Raw genomic sequence first — 24,507 nt, 5'->3', positions numbered from 1 at the left:
TGAGGGTAGTTATTTTTTAATCCTAACAAGCTTTTTAAAACATATGAATAAACTGTCAAAAACTTAAAAAAAAAAAAAAAAATTTAAAATCTAAGTGGACTCAAAATATAACTTCTGTAGATTAATATGGGTTTGTCTTTTTAAAACTTATAGGGTTTTGTGTATCTGTATAGCATTTGTGTCAGACATCTGCCTCTAAGGATGGTGACTCTACCACCTCCATGGGTAACCTATTTCAATGCCTGACCACTCTTTCTGTAAAGAAATTTTTCCTAATATTGAATATGAGCCTCCCCTGGCACAATTTGAGGCCATTTCCTCTCATCCTATTACCTGATACTAGAGAGAAGACACCAACCCCCACCTCACTACAACCTCCTTTCACGCAGTTGTAGAGTGCAATGAGGTCTCCCCTCAGCCTCCTCTTCTCCAGACTGAACAATCCCAGTTCCCTCAGCCGCTCCTCATCAGATTTATTCTCTAGAGCCTTCACCAGCTTTGTTGCCCTTCTCTTGACATGCTCCAGCAACTCAAAGTTTTTCTTGTAGTGAGAGGCCTAAAACTGAATGCAGTATTCAAGGTGCAGCCTCACCAGTGCTGAGTAGAGGGATATGATTGCTTCCCTACTTCTGCTGGCCACACTGTTCCTGGTACAGGTCAGGATGCTGTTGGCATTTTTAGCCACCTGAGTACACTGCTGGTTCATGTTCAGACGACTGTCAACCAGCACCCCCAGGTCCATTTTTGTCAGGCAGCTTTCCTGCCAGTCTGCCCCGAAGCCTCGAGCATTGCATGGGGTTGTTGTGACCCAAGTACAGGACCTGGCACTTGGTTAAATCTCATACAGCTGACCTTAGCCCATCAGTTCAGCTGTCCAGATGTCTTTGCAGAGCCTTCCAACCGTCAAGTAGATTAACACTCCCACCCAATTTAGTGTCATCTGTAGACTTAATGAGGGTGCACTCAATTCTCTCATCCAGATCATTGATAAAGATATAAAACTGAGCCCTAGGGAACACCACTAGTGTCTGGCTGCCAACTGGATTTAACTCCATTCACCACCACTCTTTGGGCTTGGCCATCTAGTCAGTTCTTAACCCAACAAATGGCCACCCACCCAAGCCATAAGCAGGCAGTTTCTTCAGGAGGATGCTGTGGCAAAACCCACAGCCTTTCCTTCATCCTCTAAGTGGGTCACTTTGTTGTAGAAGGAGATCAGGTTCACTAAGCAGGACTGGCCCCTCATGAATCCCTGCCAACTGGGCCTAATCATCTGGTCACTCTGCACATGGCACTCAGGATGACCTGCTCCATGACCCTCAATGACCTTCCCTGACATCAAGGTCAGACTGACAGGTCTGTAGTTCCCCAGGTCCTCCTTCTGGCTCTTCTTGTAGATGGCCATCACATTTGCCAATCTCCAGTCAGCTGGGACTTCCCGACTTAGCCAGGACTGCTGCTAAATGTTGTAAAATGGCTTGGTGAGCACTTCCACCAGCTCCCTTAGTACTCTTGGGTGTATGCCATCTGGCTCCATAGAATTATGTACGTGTAAGTGGTGTAGCAGGTCAGTAACCATCTCCTCTTGGACTATGGGGCCTTCATTCTGCTTCATCCCTATATTCCTGCTCAGGGTGCTGGGTATCTAGCAAAGAACTGGTCTTACTAATAAAGACTGAGGAAAAGAAGGTATTAAGTACCTCAGCCTTTTCCTCATCCTTGACCACTGTGTTCCCCTTTGAATCCTACAAAGAACAGAGGTTCTCCTTAGTCCTCCATTTGTTGCTAATGTGTCTGTAGAAGCAGTTACTGTTTTCTGGAACAGATGAAGCCAAATTAATTTCCAGGTGGACTTTAGCCCTTCTGATTTTCTCCCTGCATAATCTCATGATGATTTTGTAGTCCATGCAAGTGGCCTGCCCTTCCTTCCAATGACCACAGACTATCCTTTTCTCCCTAAGCAGCAACCAAACCTTTCTATTCAGCCAGGACAGACTTCTTCCCAGCTGACTTGTCTTTTGGCACATGGGGACAGCCTGTTCCTGTGTCTTTAAGATTTTCCTTCTGAACAATGTCCAGCCCTCTTGGACTCCTTGGCCCCTCAGGACAGCCTTCCAAGGGACTCAGTCCACCAGTATGAAGTGTTATGTTTTTTAAAAGTGCACATGTATTATAATGTTAAACGTTCTGCTTTCTTGTGCATTTCTCTTGAAAACATTTGGCTAATGCTCAAATGTATGAATAAACAGCAATCAGAAGATTCTTTTAACTTCCATTCTTTTAGATAGTCAACATTCTGTACATCTTTCATTTTCACAGGAACTTTGACACCTTAGGTGATATATCCTCCTTTTCAATACTGAGTATTTAACTTCAAGGTTATTTAAGAACTTCATACTGGATCGAGTTCTTAGCTTTGAAGAAGTAGGATTCAGGATAGTCATGTTTTCCTCTGGACATTGGCCATAATTTATAGATGCCAGTAAATTAACACTAACCTCTTTTTATCTTATCATCTGAAACATCCACAATTTCAGGTAAGTAGTTATTGCTGAGATTTTACTGTAAGTCTTTTATTCTGTATATGGAACATTCTTAATTGGGAGGGAGAAGGGTTTTCTTAAGCTTGAAGGGGAACCCTCAGAGTATTGGCTAATTTGGTACATTGCAGGAGCATAACCTTTCCAAATCCTTTTTTGATGAAGAAAAGCTTTGAGGTTGGTCTGCTTCTGGATTTAGTAATCTGAGGTTTATGGACTTAATGACTTGTTCATGTGAAAGAATTTTTCCAGTACTAAGACAATGCAACAATTAATCATAGAATTGTAGAATCATAGAATGGTTTGGGTTGGAAGGGACATTAAAAGCCATCTAGTTCCAACAACACCATAAAACCCCCACAACTCTAAACAGCAGACTAGTTGACTAAATTCAGTGATTTAATTTCTTAGTGGAACTGAAATGAATGCAGTGGCTGTGCTGCAAACATCGCCTTGTATTAGCTATCAGATATTCTGTTACTGAAGACATTTGTTTTGCTTTTCATTTTGCCCCTCACCTCCTTAATTTCTACTTAGAATATGCAGAAAGTTAGAACAAATCCTTTTATTTCATGGCTCAAGATTTGTATTTGTAGGCATAAAGATTCCTGAACTAATTATTTTAGCTCTCTCCTTTATATGTTGTGTAATTGTCTTTTAAAACTGGGAGAATTCCATATGTGATCCTTGGATGCATTATTACAGTACACATGATAAAAAAATTTCTTAATTTTTTTCAGTGCCCACCAAATCTTCATAAACAAGATGGGTATGCCTGTGATTCTAATCAGGTATGAAACATTTTTAAATCCCTGCACATCAGCAAATAGTAATCAACCAAACACAAGCTTTGGTTTTTTAATCCTGTCTTCCATATTTCAACATAAATTTTGTCTATGGACATTAGTGTTGCTTGTGCTTTATGCACTCTATGAGTAGTAGGAATTTCTATTTTAAGTAAAATCTGCTTGGTATCTTTACATTTTACATGTAGATACTATATTCCATATTAATAAGTTCTTTTCAGCTGTGTAGATGAGAAGTATAAAGCAGCTGCTGAAATGTCAGTATATATGGAACACCAGCTGACACTGACAGTCAAGGCTAAAATGTGTACTCCATCTACCCAAATTCATAAAAACCATTATACACCAATATATGTGTGAAGAATCCAAATGAGGTGTTGGTTTTGGGGAGGGGAAGGAAACAGTGTTCAGTTCTCTTTGCTAACATGTTGTGTTTTGTTTAGGGTCGTTGCTATAATGGTGAATGCAAGACCAGAGACAATCAGTGCAAATATATCTGGGGATCTAGTAGGTTGACTTTAATTACCTTAAATGTGTTTTGTACATGGTTCATTCCTGCCTTTGTTTTCTATTTTCAATAGTATTATTTTTTTGTTCTTGCCACTGTAAGTTGAAGTTTTCTGCTCAGTAGATAGGACTGCAGTGAGAAACTATGGCTGGATTGCCAAGTGAAATTTCCTACACACTTATTTTAAAATCATAGAATGGGTTGGGTTTAGAGGCGTCTTTAAAGGTCATCCAGTTGAACTCACCTGCAATGAGCAGAGACCTCTTAAAATTAGATCAGGTTGCTCACAGCCCGGTCCAGCCTGACCTTGAATGTTTGCAGGATGAGGCATTTACCATCTCTCTGAGCAATCTGTTCCAGTATTTCACCACCCTCATTGTAAATTACTTGGTTTGCCTTCTATATAGGTGATTTTACTGAAAAGACTCTGTCTTACTTAATTTCAATGTTTTATTTTCCTTTGTATAATTGTTGTGCTTGTCTTTTTTTTTTTTTTTTCTTTTTACATTGATGGCTTAGAAAAAATCAAATGGACTTGTTACTACATAATTATAGCTTTAAATTAATTCAGGTTTCCACTCCTAAGAAGTAGTGGAAACTATGCTTTGGCTGTTGAACCTTGTTTTCTCTGTGAAATCCTAAAAAGCAAAATAGATACTGACTTGATGTCAGAACATAAGCTTATAGTACATGCTATGTATACAATACAGATCCTGAATAACTGTAGTGCAAACAACTAGATTAAATCTATGTGCAACTGTTACAAAGTGAACATAATTAGACCACAGATAAATTTAAATGCAGAAGACAATACAGACACTGTGGAGATTGTGGGGTTTTGTGTGTTTGTTTGGTTTTTAAAGTTCAGAACAGATTTTGAACATTAAGTATTATTTCAGAAAAGCCATTTGTATGCAGATAGTGCAGTTCTGTCTGGTAAGTTCCCACTGTAGTCACTGGAAAGTACCATTTCTGAACATACACATATGGTTAGATTTCTGGTTTGTATTAAAAAATTACAGTGAACTGTTACAATAAATTAAGCAGGTTTTCAAAGCTCTCATGTTGCAAATGGAATATGCATTCTTTTTTTCCTTTCTTCATAAACAGAGTCTTCAGGATCTGACAAATTCTGTTATGAAAAACTTAATACAGAAGGCACTAAAAAGGGAAACTGTGGAAAAGATGGAGACCGATGGATTCAGTGTAGCAAACAGTAAGTTGATCTTGGTAGGGACTTTTTGTGTTTTAAGTAGATTAATACTGGTTTGTCTACTTTTTCACATTCAGCAGTTTGTTTTGCATTATTTTGAGTCTTCTTCCCCTCACAATGTTTGCATCTTGAAAAAGTTCTGTAGCTCATTCTGACAAATCCACAAGTACATTTGCATAGAATTCCAGATTTTCAGCAGTATGTACTGTGACTTTCAGAGTGAGATGTTTCGTTTCCAGAGATGGGGGACAAGGCAGCAAAAACTCACAAGTTCATAACATACAAATACCTCAGGCTTGATAGGTATACATTATGCTGCAAACACAGTGTTTTTCTTGCTCTGGGATTGATACCAGACTCTGCTATTTCAGGTTTGTTTCAATCTTTATTGTTACCAGAGAGGACCATTAGACATTTGTATACTATAAAGAAAAGGGCTGATTCTTTCACATGTGATATTACTAGATGAATATTGATTTAATGATCCTTAGTGGATAGACTTAAATTCCTCCTAATTTCCATAGTGTTTTGTAATTTTTAAGTATGCACGTAAAAATTCCAGCCTCATAATGGTGCATTCTTGCTTTGACTATTTGATGTTTATCAAGTGCCTTTTGGGTTTTTTTAATGGCATGAATCACTTTTCAGATACGATCATAATCCAAGACCTTGTTTAATTGATTTTTGTTACGTTTCTTGAGAATAGTGTTGTTTGTAAAAAAGCTCTTCTTGGTCAGTAAAGAGACGCAGAAAAATGGTCTTGCTGAAGGACCATTTGAATTTTTTTCCATTTTAACAACTGCAGTTTCCAGTTGCTTCTATGACTTTGGCAATTAGAGTAAAGGAAGAAAGTTTTAAGCTGATATTGTTCCACTGAAGACTGCACTAAACTACACTAAACCAAACCAAACCAAAGCAGATTCTTTGACAAAATTCAGGCACACACACTGCATGCTAACACTTGTTATTACCATTCTGTTGTCCTGCAAGGGAAGTATTAAATACAATTATAAATTCAAATTTCACATTAACATGTGTCATCCAAAGCTGTTAGACAGACTGAAAAGTAATTTAGCCTCATATGACGAAGCTTTGTACAACTTGGTTTCTCTTAATTGCATTGTATTGTTTTTAGAGCACAGATAAATGTTTTGTTGCAAACATTCACTGGTACATTAGAATGAACTGTTGCTTTTTTTCTGCCTCTTGTAATTTATATCAAATAATATTTTATTTCCAGGCTTGTACTCTGAGAGTCTATCATGCGGCTTATGGTAATATATTACTTTATGTGATCAGCAGCATCATTACCAGTCTTTCTGTTTTGTAAATTTATTTCATATTAGTCCAGTAACTTTTTGATTTTTGTTTTCATTTTACAGTGATGTTTTCTGTGGCTTTTTGCTCTGTACTAATCTTACTAGAGTTCCACGAGTTGGTCAAGTTCAAGGAGAAATTACCCCAAATTCTTTTTATCATCAAGGACGAATAGTGGACTGCAGGTAAAAGATAATGAAGTGTTCCAACATGATTTTGTTTTAGCAAATCAAATTGAATCAAGACACATGCAAAATTATAATTAATATCTTACAGCAAAATCATTACTCTGAGTGGTATTTCTTTTGATTAAAAAAAAATTAAAGGCTGATATTCCACTTCTAAAGAGAGTGAAATATGGGTTACTCTATCTGGTCACTGCAGTAGCAGAACTTCAGAGTTTAATGCTCAGTGTTATAATTTTTTGTAGGAAGGTTTGTAACTGCTGAAGACCCATATATCAAACTTAATGGTTTTGAGTATTATATTCTCAGAGAAATAGCTGTAGGGAAGTGAAGGCTGAGAGGGAGGAAACTGAATAGTTGTAGCAGGATAAGGTATTAAGCTATGATTGAATTTAACGGCAGGTAAATGGGCTTTAGTCTACTGTGTACAATACTGTATTTGTATTTTAAAGATAGTGGCAACATTGCTGCCATGCTGAGAGTACTCTCTTGTATAGTTAGGTCCTGAGTGAAAAATGATTCTTAACTCTTCTATTATTCCACTAGTACTCTTACATAAATGTCATTACATGTGATGTTATTTCAAAAAATGTTTTTCTAGCAATAGTTTTCACAGTATTTTGGGCAGGGGTGTGTGTGTGTATGTAGAAAAAGCATGGCCTATGACAGACTGTTAAAAAAAACCCCAAAGATGTCCTTTTGGAGCATTTATGCCATTATCTAAACTTTCTTGTAGACTGACAGTTGGAACACCTTGTCAGTGCTGTGGATAGATGGAATTTTGTTCAACCTGTCTGTGTGCTTGAATGAGAAATGTATGAGGCTTTTAGTATCTACAGTAACATTTAATATTTTCAAAAGTCATTTTACTAATAGTATCTTAAAACTTATTTCTCCTAGTGGTGCTCATGTTCTTTTAGATGATGATACAGATTTAGGTTACGTGGAGGATGGAGCTCCATGTGGACCTCAAATGATGTGTCTGGACAAAAAGTGCCTGCCAATTCAGTCCTTGAACATAAGCAGCTGTCCCATTGGTTCTAATGGAAAAGTCTGTTCAGGTCATGGGGTAAGTCTAGGAGTTAGAAGCTAAGTTTCTCCAGCTATCTCTGCTCTATCTGATCTTAATTTACCCTGCGGAGTTCTCTGCCTAAAAGTGTTCCTAAGACCTGTTGATTTGAAAACACAAAGGTTAGATGAAGGGAAACTGCCATTCTGTGAAGTACAGATAAAATTTAAGATAGCAAACTTGTTAAATCAGTTCTGCAATTATATCCGAAGTGGTGTTTCCAGTACTAGGAAGAAAGAGCTTTGACCATCAGTTACTGTAATGTACTAGCCATAGTTCAAGCTACTTGCCATCTTCAGTTAAACTTCCTTGCATAGTAGTACTTTTATAAAGTTGATCCTGTGTTCATGGAGTTATACCTTATGACTTCCGTAATTGAAATTCCAAGCCTTTAGAGCTCATTAGGAGCTCATAATCATTCTTCTTGAACAGATGCAGTGTCTCATTTTACATTCAGCCACTCTACCCATAGGTCTATTTGTCTGAGACATTAGGTATATTTTGATGAGCAGATTCACTGGTCCATGTCTTAACCGATGCTGATAAAGTATTGATAAAATATTTCCACTGTGGGATTCAGTGGACAGATGATTGCCCTAAGGTGCTGGACATTATACAAGTTGCTTTTTTTCTTCATGTTATGTGTAATTGAAGATGAATTTGAGTACTTCAGCATACAGGACTAGGTTAAAAATCAAGAAGGAAAATTTTTAAATTAGAAAGTAAAGGATCTAGGAGATCTAGAAATTGTCTTGGTACTTTCAGAGCTTGGCGTGGTGGAGAAAGAACTATGGTACCTTTACTGCTTTGCTTTGGATGATTCCGATTCAGAATTTTAAAAGAAAACTTCAGCTGATCAAACCTGCCCTAAGGTGTATTTATCTTCAGCTTCCTAAATGAGATTCTCCAGCAAATATTTTTAAGAAGCAGAGTGAGATAAGAGTTAAGTTTAAAAAAGCACATGTACTACTTGTAGTCATTACTGCATAGGTTGTTTTCTGGGGATCTTTCGACGTTATGTTCCGGAGTCCAGTATCAACTGATGCCTGATGATTGACTTCACTTGTAGTCCCATATTCAAAACGCCATTCTTTGTGTATTTCTCCTCTCATACTTTTTCCACAGTAACCTCTTCTAATGACACATTCCATGTGTTCCATTCTTTTTCATATGGAATGTTTATAGTCATTAACTATCACTATTGATATGACATTTTAGGTTTCATCCGTTTGGGTAGGTTTTCCTGTCTCTGATAAATAAATCTGCCAATTTCATTGGGTACTAAGTGCTATTTTAAAGGTCATTCAACCAATTGTAGACTTAGAACTATTTTCTCTCTTTCTAGAAGATGAGCAGGCAATCATCACTGCTGCTTAGAGAAAAATTATGACAAAACCAATTGAAATCTTTCTATGTAGTCTACATGGGAGCAAGATGTAAATGAGAGGTTGTAAAGCATGACCACATATGGAACATTTAAAATGTAAATCCTTGTATTCTTTCCAGACATCCAAGCTCAAAGTCCTGCTTAGTGAAGGTAGCTGCTTAGTGAAGATTTAATTAGTTTAGGTATGTTTTTTCAGATGAGAGTTTCTGTTATTTGTTTACATCCCATGCAGGTGTGTAGTGCAAGTGATGATGGAACCACTGCTGCTTTTTAAGGCATCTGATTGTATTGAGGGGGTTTAAGCAAACTTTCAGGTTACTGATGTGTTATTCTAAACATTCAGTGCTATCATACAATCATAGAATGCATCAGTTTGGAAGGGACCCTGAGAGGTCATCTTGTCCAACCCCTGTGCAGTGAGCAGGAACATCTTTAAGAAGATCAGGTTGCTCAGGGCCCCATCAAGTTTGACCTTGAATGTCTCCAGTCATCATTATTAATCTTATCCATTTATATATTATACTGTGAATCAAATACCAAATTTCATGTTAAACAGACTTAATAAAATGTAGTTAAAAAACAACTGCTGCCTTCTATTGTCTTTTCCAGGTTTGTAGTAATGAAGCCACTTGCATTTGTAATTTCTCCTGGGCTGGGACAGACTGCAGTATTGATGATCCTATCAGGGATACTGGTACCAAGAAGGACGAGGGACCCAAGGGTTTGTGTGATTTCAGTTTTTATGTTCTTTCAAGTATTTGTGATGTTTTTCTGTTGATACATGGCAGTAGAATTAGCATATAGAAAAAGAATAATATCGTGCAGTCCTGCTTAGACCCAGGCAGTAAAATTCTGCTTCACATGGATGAAGTAGGTCTTTCTGTTTTGAGAATTGATGAAACTTTTATTTTTCTAACTTAAATTCAGGAAATATTTCAATAGGTAACGGAATGTACTTTCTCTTTTTTCCTTCGTTCCTTATTGTCTATTTTTATGATCATTTTCTTTGTGACTGGAATCTTCCTAAGTGTAGCTCTCATTATTTATATGATGACTGAATGTTGAGGTTTACCTGGAGATTTTCAGTTCCCTTAGTTCTCAGCTAATTCAGAGAGCTGTGGCATGAAAAGGGTGGAGTGGAATGTCTCTGGTGAAAAAAGCTTTAATCCTTTGAAATCATATTTCAATAGGAGGGAAAAATAAATCAAGATTTTAGGGACTTAACATTATTCTGATGACTGTTGCTTACTGTCATGTATTTAGTAGGTATTTCAACTGCATATGAAATACAAATAAAGAGGAGCGTTTGAGGAAATAATCACATCAAAAAAGAGGAAGGGAAGCACTTGAGATTCTCTCTGACTTCTCTGCCAAAGAATGTCTTTGGATTGTGCTGTCTAATTTTTTTTATGTCTTTTCCGTCATCAGGACATTGGACAACATCTGATTGTATTTACCCAGTGTTATACATTTTACAGATAAACAATTGAGAAAGCCAAACAAAATGATTCTGCGTCCTAGTTCCAGGTTCTTCTGTCCCTGTTACAATGCTGATGGAAAGAAGATAGAGTTGCTTAAAAAAAAAAAAGTCCTTATTGCTTAGACCCTAATTGATTAATCTTTAAAATATCCAAGGTTTCAAGGGAGTTCAGGATTTTGCTATGTCCCTCGAGAATGGCCGTATTCTTTTGCCCCTTAGTAGAATGGTTTCAAGACATGTTGAAGATACTATCTTAAAACAGGTTACTACTGTGTAGAACAATCCAGATTTACATTAGGGAAGCTCCTAACCCTACCCTAATGTAGAGCTGCCTGGTTTGTACCCTGTCTTACAAAGCTACTTGTCATTCTGTTTCCCATAAAAACCTAACTGGCATACTGCTTACAGAGTCATAAATAGGGGAGAACAGCATGATGGATGGAGTTAGTTTCTTCTCTTTGTGTTTGGATGAGGAGAGCAGTATTTATAGTTGTATTGCTGAGCATATATTAATTTTATATTACTTCTTTTAAAAATCCTATTCATAAAGAAATAATTCCCTCTGTAAAAAGATCTCTAAGTAAGGCAAAGCAGCAAGCTATGCTTATCTTGGTTAGATTTTTGTTATTAAAATAATCAATTAAAAGTTATTAAAAGTAATCAATTCAGAATGTAAATGTCTTTATGAAAATTAATACATCAGTGCTAAAATATTCTGGGCAAAAGTCTTAAATAAATAGTATCTGCCAGTAAACTTAACACAGGCATAAAGCGCCTGCGATGGAGTCCTCTGCTAAAAGGCAGCGTGTATTTTTGCACAGCGTGGCTCAATGAACTCAGAAGATGAAACCACTTATACTGTTATAGCCATTTTTATATGTCAAAGCACTTAGAAATGACTTTAGGAGCATGAACACTTACAACTACTATAATCTCTTTTGGTATGCTAAAAGAGGAATCCTTTTGTGAGAAGATACCACAGTAGTAGTTTTCTGTATTCTTAAGATCCAACATACTGAAGAAACTTCTGTTAATTTTTACTCCCCTTATTACTATTACTTATTACTTGCAATGTCTTATGCCAATTTACAAGTCTGACATAGAAACTAGAATACTTATTTTTAAATCTTAGCTCTAAATTCAAGTTTTGTTTGAGCTTTCCTGTATTTCAGAAACAACACTCATGATGTGAAAACTAATTTAATAGATATAAAATTTGCTACCCCACAAAGTCAAGCATTTTTTGTTACTACAATTAAAGCATGTATAGCTACATAGTATCACTGTTTATTTATATACTGTTGTGGTAACTGACAATTAACTGCTGTTCTGTCCTCACTTTTCAGACCTTTCCATCACCCATCAATTGCTTTTGGCTCCATACTGTATTTCAGGATTTCAGGGTCCTTAGTTATGTTGGTATTGATACATAAGTCTTGAATTGCTCTAAACTGAGCAACCTACTGTATCCTTTACTAGCAGACTTGCCCAGCACTCTAGCAGTCTTGCTGTTAGTTTTGTGGCTATTGCAGAAACTTTTGAATTATTTTAGTGTGTTGGCTAGTAGTTTTGAAATCAGTAGAACTCAAATGCACACAAGAGCCTTCTCTTGCAAATTCATTTGCAGAATTTGGCCTTTGTTTGACTAGTAGAATAGTGTCTTTTTAATATTAAACATGTCTCAAGTGTGCGTGTGTGTGTTTGTGTATATTTACAGAACAGGGGAAAAAAGAGAAACTATTTTAAACAAGACTTTATTCATGAATGAGACTCTAAAGTTTTTATTCCTTGGAAAGGTTCCCATAAGACAGGGGAACCTTTCAGCTGCTTTTTTGTGGTCTGTTATGACCTAGTGAATCTATCAGGCTTTTAATCTCAAACATAGGAAATATAGAAATATTTTTTTCTCTAAAATGTTACCTTAAAAAAAAATGAAAAACAAGGCTTCAGTGTCTTAAGAGAGACTATCTGAACATCCTAGCATTTCCAAGGTGTTACTTGAACCAACCTGAATTTCTGTGGTAGGTTTTTCCTTTTAGAAGGTGTTGTTTGTCCTTAAGTTATGTAGATGTCCTATGAATAGATGCAGTATTAAAGGAGAATGTAACTAAATAGCCAAGGAATGAATTAGGTATTTGCGACTTTTTTTCCCCTGCAATGGAACTGTTTCCAAACTGTTTCCAACAGTAATTGTTTAGTTATGTTACAGATACAGTAAATGCCTGATAATCAAAAGGAAGTTTTCTTACTGGTAATTTGCTTACATTTGGGCTGTTTTAAGTAAGTAGTTGGTTGAGGATGGTTCCCTTTTTAAGTATGTAACAGAATCACAAGCTAAAAGGAATAGCCTTACCTTTACAGGAAAAATTCCCATTGAAATACTTGCAAGCATTCAAAGAAAACTAAACACAACCCATCTCAGAATTTTTAAAGCTACAGTATTTGGTAAATAAAAGTTTGTTAGGAAGTTTGAATTGTTTATCCGATGATGAATTATAAAGTATGCCTTTCAGGAATTATTTCATGTTTTCATGTCAGACATATATGTGATAATTTCCTTAAAAAATCTTCCCTTTTCCCTCCACACAGTGAGCATGGCCACTAACAGGCTAATAGGTGCAGTGGCAGGGACCATTCTGGCCTTGGGGGTGATTTTTGGAGGCACAGGGTGGGGAATAGAGTAAGCATTTTTCTTAGTTTGAGTTTGATGTTCGGTGCCTAGTGTGTGAGGTAACCGTATGCACCCGAGCCCTCTGTGTATCTCCCGTTAGCTTTGTCGTGTGGTGACTGTATTTGTCATGTGATTTGACTGTGTCTGTGTCGTGTGATTTGCTCATGCAGTGTTGAACCTTCTCCTGTCTGGGATAATGTGGGGCATAAAAACAACTACTTTGTGAATTTTTACATCGTCACAGTAAAATTAAATGTCTGAATGTTTCCATTACACCAAATTCTAAAAATAGTGAGGGAAAAATCGAAGTTTGTGATGATTTTGCAAAATAGACTGAGTAGTGGTGATTATTCCATAATGTAGAAATTGTTTGCTACAGTCTATGGGGCTTTCAGTGTACTAATAAGTCACAAGATCTAGCCAGGAAGATGAAAGCTGATGATAGAATAAGCAGGTGGCTTTACAGCAAAGCTTCTGGGTGTTCCATCGCTAGGATTCTTTTACCTCAAGGCAGTAGAATGGTGAAGTATAGAATTAGTATGTAAAGAGTATGAGCAATTTTTATTGTCTCTTCCCAGTTTGGGGAAACTAATCTTAAGTGTTAGCCAACTCTCTCCCTTTTAACAGTGCTTATGATTTATATAGAGGTGTGTATGTGTATAGCTATACATATACACCCCTATAAAAATGCCCATATAAGAACTGATTCTGTGTCCACTGTGCAAACTATGGAATAAGTTGCTGTTATTCTGATTTTCTGAGATTTTCAACTTCTCTGTGTTTCTGATACTACATATTACCTCTGTTGTTTGACAGTGCCATCTTTATGGAGTTGGAATCATGGCAAGACAATTTGTGATTTCTAGTCAATCTCTGTGAAGAGACATTCGTGTACAGTTCTAATTAAGGCTGCATTGGCAGTCTTTTGGTAGGCAGAGTTTTATGTGCCTGAGTTTGTAGCCCTGGATAGCCCCTGGACAGCTTTTGCCAAACTGGACTGTTACATGAAATTCAGATTCCAGAGAGTATAGAGAGACCTTTGCTCTATCAGAGGACAACTCACAGAAAAAAGAATAGGAGGAAGAATGTAATTGATCATCTGCTCGAGAAAGATTAGTGTTTTACCGATGGCTTTTACTGATGCTGCTAAAACCAGAAGATTGTGAAGATTGCAGAGGTTTGGGACCCAGATAGAGAATTTACCTACAGAATGAGGACCATTTGCCTTTTGCTTGCATTCTGCCTTGTCCCTCTCTGTTTCTATCTTCCCTTACCTGTTGTCTCAGTCCACTCAGCTCTGACCCATGTCCCTGACCATTTGTGCTTGCTCCTGTTTCCTTCTGCTCTAAATTCAGCTTTTCTTCATCCTCCATCTCATTACTCACTACCTGCCTCTTTTTTCTTTTTTTTTTTGGTTTGTTTCTATCTATTCTTCTTTCCTGGATCCCATCAGCCATTTCTCTGTATGGTTCCTTCAGATACAAGAGTAAATTTGAGGCAAACCATTACTATTTTTTATTGCTTGGCTTAAAGAAAGCACATGGAGGAACACAAAGACCCCTCTCTGTTCCTAATGCCCTTGAGGCCCTGGTGACTATTACCATCAGTGGCTGCAGGGAAGGTTGTGTTTAATGCATCCTGATGCCAGGTCCTGCCCTTCCTTCTTCCTCACCGTTTCACTTGCAAATTGCAAACTTTCCTTCAAAGTGCTGAAATAATTTCATTTTCTTAATGCTTTATGAATTTATTTTAGTGATCATGGGGGACAGAATGGAGGAGTAGTTTTTTCCCAGAGTCTATCCTAAAACATGTATATAGCTTTGGTAACTTAAACCACAGGATTTGGCTGACACAGTGACAGGCAAGAACAGAAAACATCAAACCACCAGAATGTGGTGTTTGTTGCAGGACAACCTGCAGTAAGCCTGCCTCTTTGGCAATAGCAAAGTTCCAAAGCAATGTATATTAATTCATGGAGAAGGTACTAAAAGATTACTGGAGATGATCCAAGAGCCCTGCCAACACAAACAGAGCCTTGCAGGAAAGGGTGGTGTGCCAGGTGATTACGGTGCAGCTAGTTGCAAAAGTTTCCTGCTGATAAATCTGTGTCTGCAGGTTACAGAAGTAGTATGGCAGGAAGAATATTTATAGCAGATACGTTTCACCTTGTGAAGGTCTGGATGGAAAATTATTCCAAAGGATAGTGGTTGTTAAAACCTTTCTCTTACTAATCGTTTGCATGTATTTATGTCAAGCATCTGAGTCCAGTGATTAAGAGAAGCTTATTTATCTGAAACATACTGAGTTGTACTTTTCTTCATAAATGTCACTAACTAAAATTACTTGATGCAAAGTGGGCTTTTTAGTGGTTGTAAAATTCTGATTTACTACTAATAAAATGTCCTCGATAATGCTTAATAAAACATAAAGCATATATCATTAAGGTAAGGTATTACATGTAAAAGTTGTCCCACTGTAAGTACTTTTATAAGTAGTTGCACTGTATTTGTATGTGCACAGTCTGTTATGGTCTTAAAACAGGTTACTAATAATCCCTGTATTCAAACTGGAATTCATTAATTGGAGGACTCCATTCCAGTAAACAAGTGGTTGCTCCTTAGTAATCATAAATATTCCACCATCTTTGTTCTTTTATCAAAGTCAGAAATTAGATTATAATCAGTGAAATTTTACTTTTAGTGTAGCCTTTTTGGTTTCTTGATCAGGGAAAATAGCTGTTCCTTTGCATTCATAGGAACTGCCAGTCCCAGCATACTGTGAAGCAGGTTTAAAATAATTCCAGAGAAATGGACATGCTTTATCCACAGCTGTTTATAGTTTACTCTGCTCTAGGGTCTCTCTAGCAGACAGCCTAATTCTCACAGGCATTTGATCTTCAGGACTTTTTTTCTGTAGTCATTCACACTTTATAAAATTGGGTCAGATTTGAGAAGTATTTTTATCAGCACTTGTACATTATGTAACATATTTTTAGTAATTTTTCTATTAAAGGAACCTAATTGTTTTGTACATTATTCTCTTCTGTTTAAATTTTGATTGAATTCTTCCACATACATAGTAAATAAAATCAAAACTGATTTTCTGGATTGAAAGAACAAACTGCTGTTTGCTGAATGAATGTGCACTATGAAATAGTCTTTTTTTCCACCCCTCAAACATCGAACAACCAGGGAACACAGTAAGAGGGATGTAAAAAAGCTGTTGTTTAATATTTCCTCATCATCTAAGTTACGACTGTGTTTACTCTCCATTAACCACTGTACCTCTTTTCTGGGAAGTTAGCATTCTGTGGCTGAAAAGAAAACAACTTTAAGATTTTTCAAGGCTTCTAAAATTTAATAAACTACTTGCTGTGTTTTCAGTCTTCTGTTATGTAGAATCATATGATAAAATCCAGAATAAGTCATAGATCTGAGTCAGATGGAGTAGCTCATTAGGCTGCTGCTTAAAGCAAGCCTTAATTTGGAATATAATGCCTGTGGAATGGCATTCATTTATCCTACACTGTGCTCACACCTGTTGATTTGAACCAGGTGTTCCTTTAAAGGTAAGTCCAAATAAGATCTGCTCTTTCAAATAGTGAAACATTACCATTTAATTATTGCTGTCAAATCTGTGCACTGCTCATACCTGTGAAGCTCACTGTATCTCTTTTCAGTCCAAGCCATTTATTCATATTCCTGAATTGCAGGAAGCCATTTTTAAAACTTCATTTTCTTTTAGCTAATCTGATCTCCAGAAGCACTCACTACGTAAACATCTAAGGGATACAACAAAGTTAGGCCAGTGCAGTAAAGTTTAAAGCATAGGGTGTATACTGATTGTAGTGCCTGGGACTGGGCAGAAGGTTTTGTGATACCCAACAGCTTAAAACTTTTCAGTTGTTGCAGCTGCCCTTGCTCTTTCGTTGCTGATCTGTGCTTGTTCTTTCTTCCTTGTGTTTGCTGTCTGATAGTTTTCAAACTCAGTTTCAAGTTTCAGAACATTTAAAACAGAAAAAATTTGATTGCTATGTAGAAGTGTTGGTTTGGGGAGACTGGGATAGGAGGTAAGAACTGTTTTTGAAGGCTATTCCTGAATAGCTGAATGTTTAAACAAGAAGTATTTGATATGCTGCAAAAGAACTGTTGGGTTGGTTCCATTTTGCCTTGAGCTCAGATGCAATTAGCTTTACATCAAAGACCACTCAATAGAAAACTTTTATCCAGAGCAATTAAAATGTTACTCAAGCCTGTCAGTTTTCCTCTACCCTGTGTAGACAGAGCACTTAAGGGTCAGTTTTGAATATCTGATTTAGGTGTTCCCTTGCCCTCTTCAGAAAATTGCACAAACTTATTTTGTGCCGCTTCTTTATGTTGCCCTTTTTTCCTGCTCCACCCTTCCTCACTTTGTTGTTAAGTAGCTTCTTGAAGAGGGAGAGAAGATGCTTTGATGTTTTGAAAGTTTAATGGGAACACAGCTTTTATTTCAAGTTTTGTTCCTTATTATATAATGTCCTCTGCTTTTGTCAGACGATTGTTTGTAAATTTAGCATTGACGTAGCTGTAGGGAGTCTGGATTTGATTAGCAAGTGGCGCTAGATGCATGCAGCACAAATGAAAACACCTACCTTCTTTGAGGAGCTCCAGGGAAAAAGTTAGAAGTTTTATTTATTTTATTTTTATATACTCATTTGCTGTAGTCATAAAATATACAGCATTCATAATTTTTCCTCTGAGTTAATGAGTTATTCACAAATATCTTAGTGTCCTCAGCGGACTGTTCATTCAGTAGATAATGGAGTAAGTCACAGTGGAATTTACTAATACTAGATTTTTATCTTTGGTAGAGGTCAATATAGCACAATGCAGAGACCTACAGCTTTGTTCATTTTTAGTCTTAAAGGAAAAGCTAGTTGGGCTTGCTGAAATTGTCTAGAGACATCACTTTGTGTGCTGTCGATATTCCTTTCATTCTTTGACTACCCTTCAGTTGCTTCCCTTAATGTGAATAAAGTGGTTGGTTCTTATATCTGTCTTACCATGATCCTTTATCACAGGTCCTAGTGCCACCAATCTTATAATAGGCTCCATCGCTGGTGCCATCCTGGTAGCAGCTATTGTCCTTGGGGGGACAGGATGGGGCTTTAAGTAAGCAATGCCGCATGTCTTCTCTTCAGTGGCTATGGCATTTCTCTTTCTTGCTTACATCACTAAATTTTGAGTTCCTGCTACAAGATTTCTAAGATAACTCCCCTCCATACCTGCTCAAACCATAACAAACTGCTTTGAAGGGAATTAATTATGCAGATACTGAACAAGAGGAAGAAAAGGATTTGAAAGAAAGCAGATGTCATCAGGGTGCAAAGCCGAATGATAAAAGAAGGAATTTGACTTTTATGAGTTAACTGGGAGCAAAGGGTTTTTTTTCACCCCCAGTTAGTAGCATTGTTCTCAGAAGCTGATGTACAGTGATTAAATACCTCAAAAGATATGTCTTGAGAATTATTTTGAATGAAGTAGTATTTTCAAACAGATACAACTTCTTTATAACTGAAGACTTCACTTGTAAATGGTAAGTGGTAACTGTAGCCAAAGTAGTGTTCAGTAACAAATGTGTTGACACAGTTGCCTCAGGAGGTACCAGAGCTAACTTGTGTGTGTGGTTACTGATTGTTTGGGTTTTTTTTACACAGTTTACTTTCCATGTCTGAGTTTAGAAGAAGAAAAAAAAAACACAACATAATTGATTAAGGCAGCTATCAAAATAGAATATAGTTACCAGATCACATTTATCCTGAAAAGCTCACTTTCAAAGGTCACCTGGAAAAGTTGGTTTGCTTCTAGGTTTGTTACATTTTCATATTGCAAGGTAGCTTTAATTACACATGCATATAGAGGCAAAACATTTCTAAAGCCATTTCAACCCTGTTGAAAACAAAAAGCAGACTTTGCCCTCTCTTCTGCTGTGTTGCCTGCCACTACCAGAATTTTCAGACAGCCCCAGAACCTGCCACATTCATCATTCTCTAAATGTTTGTTATGAAGGGGAGTAACACTCCCTGTGCTTCCCCTTGACACTAGCAAGTGCCACAGAGCTGTGTGCATCAGCTGCTGGAGTCAGTGCTCCTCCTTAGTTAGAAAATATGAAATACAAATTGCAGCAGAACATCTTTCTTTAAGCATGAATACCTGATTTTCATAAGCCTGTTTAATTCCTGCCCATAGATTTAACTGAAGCTATTGTATTTTTGTTTTCTTATAGCTTCTTCTCAGTTAAATAAATCCATTTACTCGTACAATTAATAGTCACCAGGTCAGTCTTCAGTTAATACAGGGAAGCTCTAAACAATGTAATTTTAATACCGAACTGCATCTTTTACATTGTGACTCGTATGGCTGAGGTTTAGATTTTCCGTATTTTAAACTGTAAAATAGTTTAATGTTTATGCATTTTTGTTTGGTAAGTTGTTACACCAAATCTGTGTTCAAAGGCAGAAATTGAAATGAGGTGTGTGTTTTAGAATATGCAGTGACAGACATGGATTTGCATTTGCTGTTCACACAAGAAGACATTTGGATTCTTGGCATTTTGTGGACTGCAAGGTTTCCTCTGTCTAAAAGCCTACTCTGGGAACAATGCTTTTTTAAAAGAGACTCTCTGTAGTATTGGAATATATTCTACAGCATTAACTAACACATGCACATTTACCTTTTTTCTACCGTATCCTTACTAGATGCAGAAATATTGGAGAGAGATTACTTTTAACTGAAATGAAGCATATAAACGTTACATTAAAATTCCAGTTAGTTGCAGAACGGAGGAGCTTTTTACTCCCTGCATGTCACTGCAATTTCTTTTGTAAACAAATACAGCAACATTTTCTCCAAGGCTTGCATTAACATTTCAGTTGTATTTTTTTTATTTACTAAGAACAGCAATGCACTCACATAAAAACAATATTATTATCAACACTGATATTGTGAGTTCCTATGGGAATTAATCATGCTAGATTTTGTGGGGAAAAATAAATGTCAAATTATACTTCTGGACCCATTTTCTGTGGTCAGGGACACGTCTGTTATTACAAATGCACATATTTTCTCAGCACGCAGTACTCATCCCTAAATACTGTCTGTATTGCAGAAGGTAATTTGTTGAAAACACAGTAAAAGTTACTAAAATATAAAAACTTTAGGCAGATTCTTCCTTTGAAGCTTTTTTAAAGCTGTCTTTTTTTGCAACAACCTTTGCTCTTTTGCATCAGTGCTGCAGCACCTGCTGTGAGCACAGTTGGGCAGTCAACTGGGGATGCTTAAGCTCAAGAACTTGAATTAACAGAGTTCTTTAGAAGACTCCCTCCCTATCTGAAACAATACATTACTGAATTGATTATTTCTTCTCTGTGATCCCTCTATCTCAACCTACCCTCACAAGCATTCAGCTTTGCATCCTGGTGTCATTCGTTCACTCACGTGTAGAAGCTTGTTACCACTATAGAAGATCCATCTTGGAAAGGACTCTTGAAGCTCCTCTGAAAAGAGCAAGAGACAAATGTTTATTCTGTAGCAGAACCTCAAATATTCTGGCCTGGCCTAGCTCACAGCTTGAAGTGCATGTTTCTTTGGGGGGGTCAGAGGGGAACTCAAAAGGCTTTTCAGCTTGTGTACAGAAGAGGGCTAGCACATGTAGACCCTCTGATACTTTGCCTCAGATGTATCCAGAGGGACAGGTGAGGATAATGAAGAGGATTTTAATTTTCCCTTTTTAAGCCAGTGATATGTTTAGTCTCTGCAAATATGGGAGAAGGTAGCTAATGCTTTACAAACTGGGAGATGTGATTTCTGTTTCACAGGTTATCAGATGTTTGTATGAACATACAGTACTGTGGTGTCAAGTCCATGTCAAACGTAAGCTGCAACTAAGCAAACTTTGTTCATGAACTGAGGTGTGGGGCTGAGGGTTGGAGGGGAAGTTTAAAAGAAGGCTTGGTGCAATTGGGAGAAAAGTTAAGAAGTGAAAAAACCCCAACAACTTCCAGTTTCTGGAGTGCATCCTAGAACAACTTTTGTAACAACTTTTGTAATCAAGTTAACCTGTGGATAGAATAGGAGAGAAAATTTTACTGACAATCTTAGAGGGATATACAGCCAAGCTGCATATTTCACAGGAATTAGAGGTTAAAGGCTGTGGGTGGAAACCTTTAGACGTAGCTTTTACTTCAGTTGAGCCTTGCATAGTACTTTGAAAGATGTTTAGACTGTAGTAAAGGAGTTTTGCATATTTCTGCCTGAGCTCTGCTGGGTAAGGTACAGAGAGGTGTGGCATCCCTGCAACAGGAAGGTCATATTGATGTAGCAGTTATATGTGATATTTCTGTATCCAGCATTTAATAGATGACTGATGCAGAAAGGACATTTTTAACAATACAGTAGTTCTGTGCATTGGCTGCAGTCACAGTCTCAGGGGCCCACACTGTTTTTTCCTAGCATATATTCACTTTTGCAAAGCTAGTGCAGTAATATAAGCAAATTAAACACTTCCATTGCTTAATGTAACACTATTAAAGCAATTTTTGGTAATAAAGCAGCATTGTAAGAGGCAGTGATAGTAACATTGCTGTGGAAATGAACATGAAAAGCTGCTTCTCATTATGTCAGAATTCAGAAGCGGCTGACAGAAAAGGGTTGATTGTAGGCACAACTCTATTTCCAACAATTGTTTCTTAGCTGAAGTGCTGCTGGCTTTTCTATCACTTTAATGGCAGATTAATGGATGGACCACAGACTTACCTAGATGTAACACACCAAGTTTTCAGCTGGTCTCTGCAGATGCATTTAGACCCCCCCAAAAGTTTCTGCAAGGTAAGGCAATGGAATGCTTGCTAATGGCAGCTTTGTGAGGAAGCAGGTTTTGGTCCCTTAGCAGCATTTCCATAAAACACATACTGCGGACCTAAATACAGTCATTATTACACAAACATCAGCATTAAAAACAAATGAGAGAGATTTTCTTCCTTTTTTCCAAACTACAGGAATAAATGGCAGGTCAGTGTCTTATTTTGAGATGCTCATTTTGTTAATTTGAATAGGTTTTGTAACAAAAGCAGCATTTGAACCTTACTTTTGGACGTTAGCTGTTTGAAGTGGTTAAAATACTGAGTTTGCATAAATGTTTTAATACTTCAGTAAAGCTTCATTTGTGTGATCACAAGACAAAGGCACAGATTTGCAAGCAATGTACTGGTTTACTACATTCCTAGTTAGTTGCAAAAGAAACCTGGAGAGGATTGCCGGAAGTATTTCTTACATACCTCCAGCCTTTTTTGAAACCAGCTTTTCCTTTTGGAAATATTTGTGTAGAGGGGCAGGGACATGCTGTAGTGTGGTGTGGGGCTTTTTGTTAGAGACACTCCTCTGGTAAAGGTTGACCTTCATTATTTATAAAAGGCACTGAAACATTGAATGCAAAATATACAAGTTTATGGGCTAAGATCTTCTATACAAAACAACAAAGAACTAGGAAATTGCATCATTCTGCTATGTGTCCTTCCATAGCGGACTCCTCTGCCTGCTGCCTGACAGGAGCCTTTTTCTACTCTAATACACAGCTGTAAAGAGGTGCAAATATCCAGGATTTTTTTTTTCCCCTTCATTTTGGTATTAAATTGATTCAGGACAAAATTATTAAAGCAGTTCAGGGAATCAGAAATTTGATTCCTACAGGGTAACACCTGACTGCACACTTCTGTGAAGTGCAACATTGGCAGCAGAGAGATGTGGCAAGCTTGTATTAGTGCTTTGCAGATGTGTACTGTGTTGCCTACTGACACTGCACCTGATGTGCCACATTTCAGAGACTTCTTTCATGCTCCTAAGTCAAAGGTTCTTTTAGTTCTTCACCTGTGTCTTTCTCGTACAACACTGTGAGCAGAAAATCATAAATGAAGAAAGGCAATGGTTTGGTTAGTATCTTATTCCTTGGAGTATGTGTTTCTGTTGGATAAAACCAGGAAATGAGTAAATACACATCACAGAATGTATAGCGAGGGCAGAGCATACTCTGCCTGTTGCCATGGCATGGGTGCTGGCTGAGCAACCAAATGGTCCTTATTGGAATGCTACACAGGTAGAGAACAGGTTAGAAAAGATTTGATAGGATAGAAATCAAAACCGTTTTGTTAGAAAAATTGTACTGGGAAGCTGACATAGCATCTGTCCTCTGTACCTTGTTTTGGGACTTACAAAGTCCATTTCTTTAATTAAAATAAGCTCAGGTAACAGAATGTAATTTTAATGGCTTGTCTTCTCAAATTGCAAAACTGGAATATGGTACTTGCCTTAGAGTAGAAGGACAAGTTTTTTTACATGCATTGATGATTTAAGGGGACTAACTAGTTGCTTATTGGTAGTATTTGAATTCATGTATACTAGACAGTACTTGGTGACGTTGGTTGGGGAAGAGAAGCAGACAAGTCCTTTCCCCTGGCAGGACAAGCAGACTTAAAGCAGGTTTGAACTTGCATTTGACCAAATCATATTCTATTCATACTTCCTATCATGCAGCTCTACAAGTTGGCCTGAAAAAAATTTACTTTGCTCATCTCAAATTTATCTGTAGTACAAAGGAGGATGGATTAAGGTACTGAAGTAATACCTAATTCAAAAGAAGCATTAGCCCAGTACTCCTCGAGGGGAAATTATAGAAAGGTGAACACAGTGGTCATTCAGAAACCAGCAATTCTTAAGCATTCACCTTGCAAAAAATGGAGGCACTGGTACCCGAGATAAAAAACCCAAACAAACCCATAAAAATCCAAACCCACCAGACACCAAAAACCCAACAACAAAAGCCAAACCCAAAAAGCAACAACAAAAAAACCAAACGCCAAAATAAAGGATGCCCATGGATTACCAGTCTCTGGAGGTCTTCTCAAGAAGAACTTGCTTTTGCACATGCTTTAGTTTCTTAAAGCACCAGGCAAAGCTTATGGATAGTGTGCTTGTAAATACCTTAGCAGTGGTAGTAGTTAGCAGGGCTGCAGAAAACAGAAGCTCCTGGGGCTGGTATGTAGCTGTAGGGAATTTATGAATTCCTGTTCTGTATTTTTGCATGTCTTTTTGGTGGCGGTAGTGGTGCGTATGTCCAATGTTAAAACTAAATGCATGAGCCCCTTGCTTGATGCCCCACATAAAGCCAGATACTGGGGAGGTTGCACCCAACTTTTGTTGTCGCTTCCTAACGTCTTGCTGTTTGACATAGGATATCAGTATCGCAGGAGACTGGATATCACTGACCAGCTTGCTACCCACTGTTAACATTAAATTGCAG

General features: G+C 37.4%; 2 protein-coding genes across 10 annotated transcripts in view; one reads left to right on the top strand and one right to left on the bottom strand.

The window, feature by feature from the left end:
* KLF7 (KLF transcription factor 7) overlaps positions 1-24,507 on the bottom strand; it is a 412,385-nt gene that overhangs the window by 203,663 nt on the left and 184,215 nt on the right. The window lies entirely within an intron of this gene.
* ADAM23 (ADAM metallopeptidase domain 23) overlaps positions 1-24,507 on the top strand; it is a 75,316-nt gene that overhangs the window by 46,966 nt on the left and 3,843 nt on the right. Inside the window, exons 19-27 of one of the 8 annotated variants that reach the window (XM_054173197.1) lie at positions 3,281-3,331; positions 3,790-3,853; positions 4,965-5,070; positions 6,450-6,569; positions 7,470-7,638; positions 9,635-9,746; positions 18,236-18,326; positions 21,032-21,086; positions 21,944-22,040. In XM_054173197.1, the coding sequence (XP_054029172.1) occupies positions 3,281-3,331; positions 3,790-3,853; positions 4,965-5,070; positions 6,450-6,569; positions 7,470-7,638; positions 9,635-9,746; positions 18,236-18,326; positions 21,032-21,086; positions 21,944-22,040 (865 nt within the window). Of the gene's footprint in view, positions 1-3,280; positions 3,332-3,789; positions 3,854-4,964; positions 5,071-6,449; positions 6,570-7,469; positions 7,639-9,634; positions 9,747-11,851; positions 12,246-13,094; positions 13,186-18,235; positions 18,331-21,031; positions 21,087-21,943; positions 22,041-24,507 lie in introns of those variants that run through there. The other 7 variants (XM_054173206.1, XM_054173230.1, XM_054173221.1 and 4 more) reach the window with 7 other exon arrangements.

Source organism: Dryobates pubescens, chromosome 2, assembly GCF_014839835.1.
Source record: "Dryobates pubescens isolate bDryPub1 chromosome 2, bDryPub1.pri, whole genome shotgun sequence".
NCBI lineage: Eukaryota > Metazoa > Chordata > Aves > Piciformes > Picidae > Dryobates > Dryobates pubescens.
Note: the sequence above shows the minus strand (reverse complement) of the source record. Positions and strands in the feature narration are given on the sequence as shown.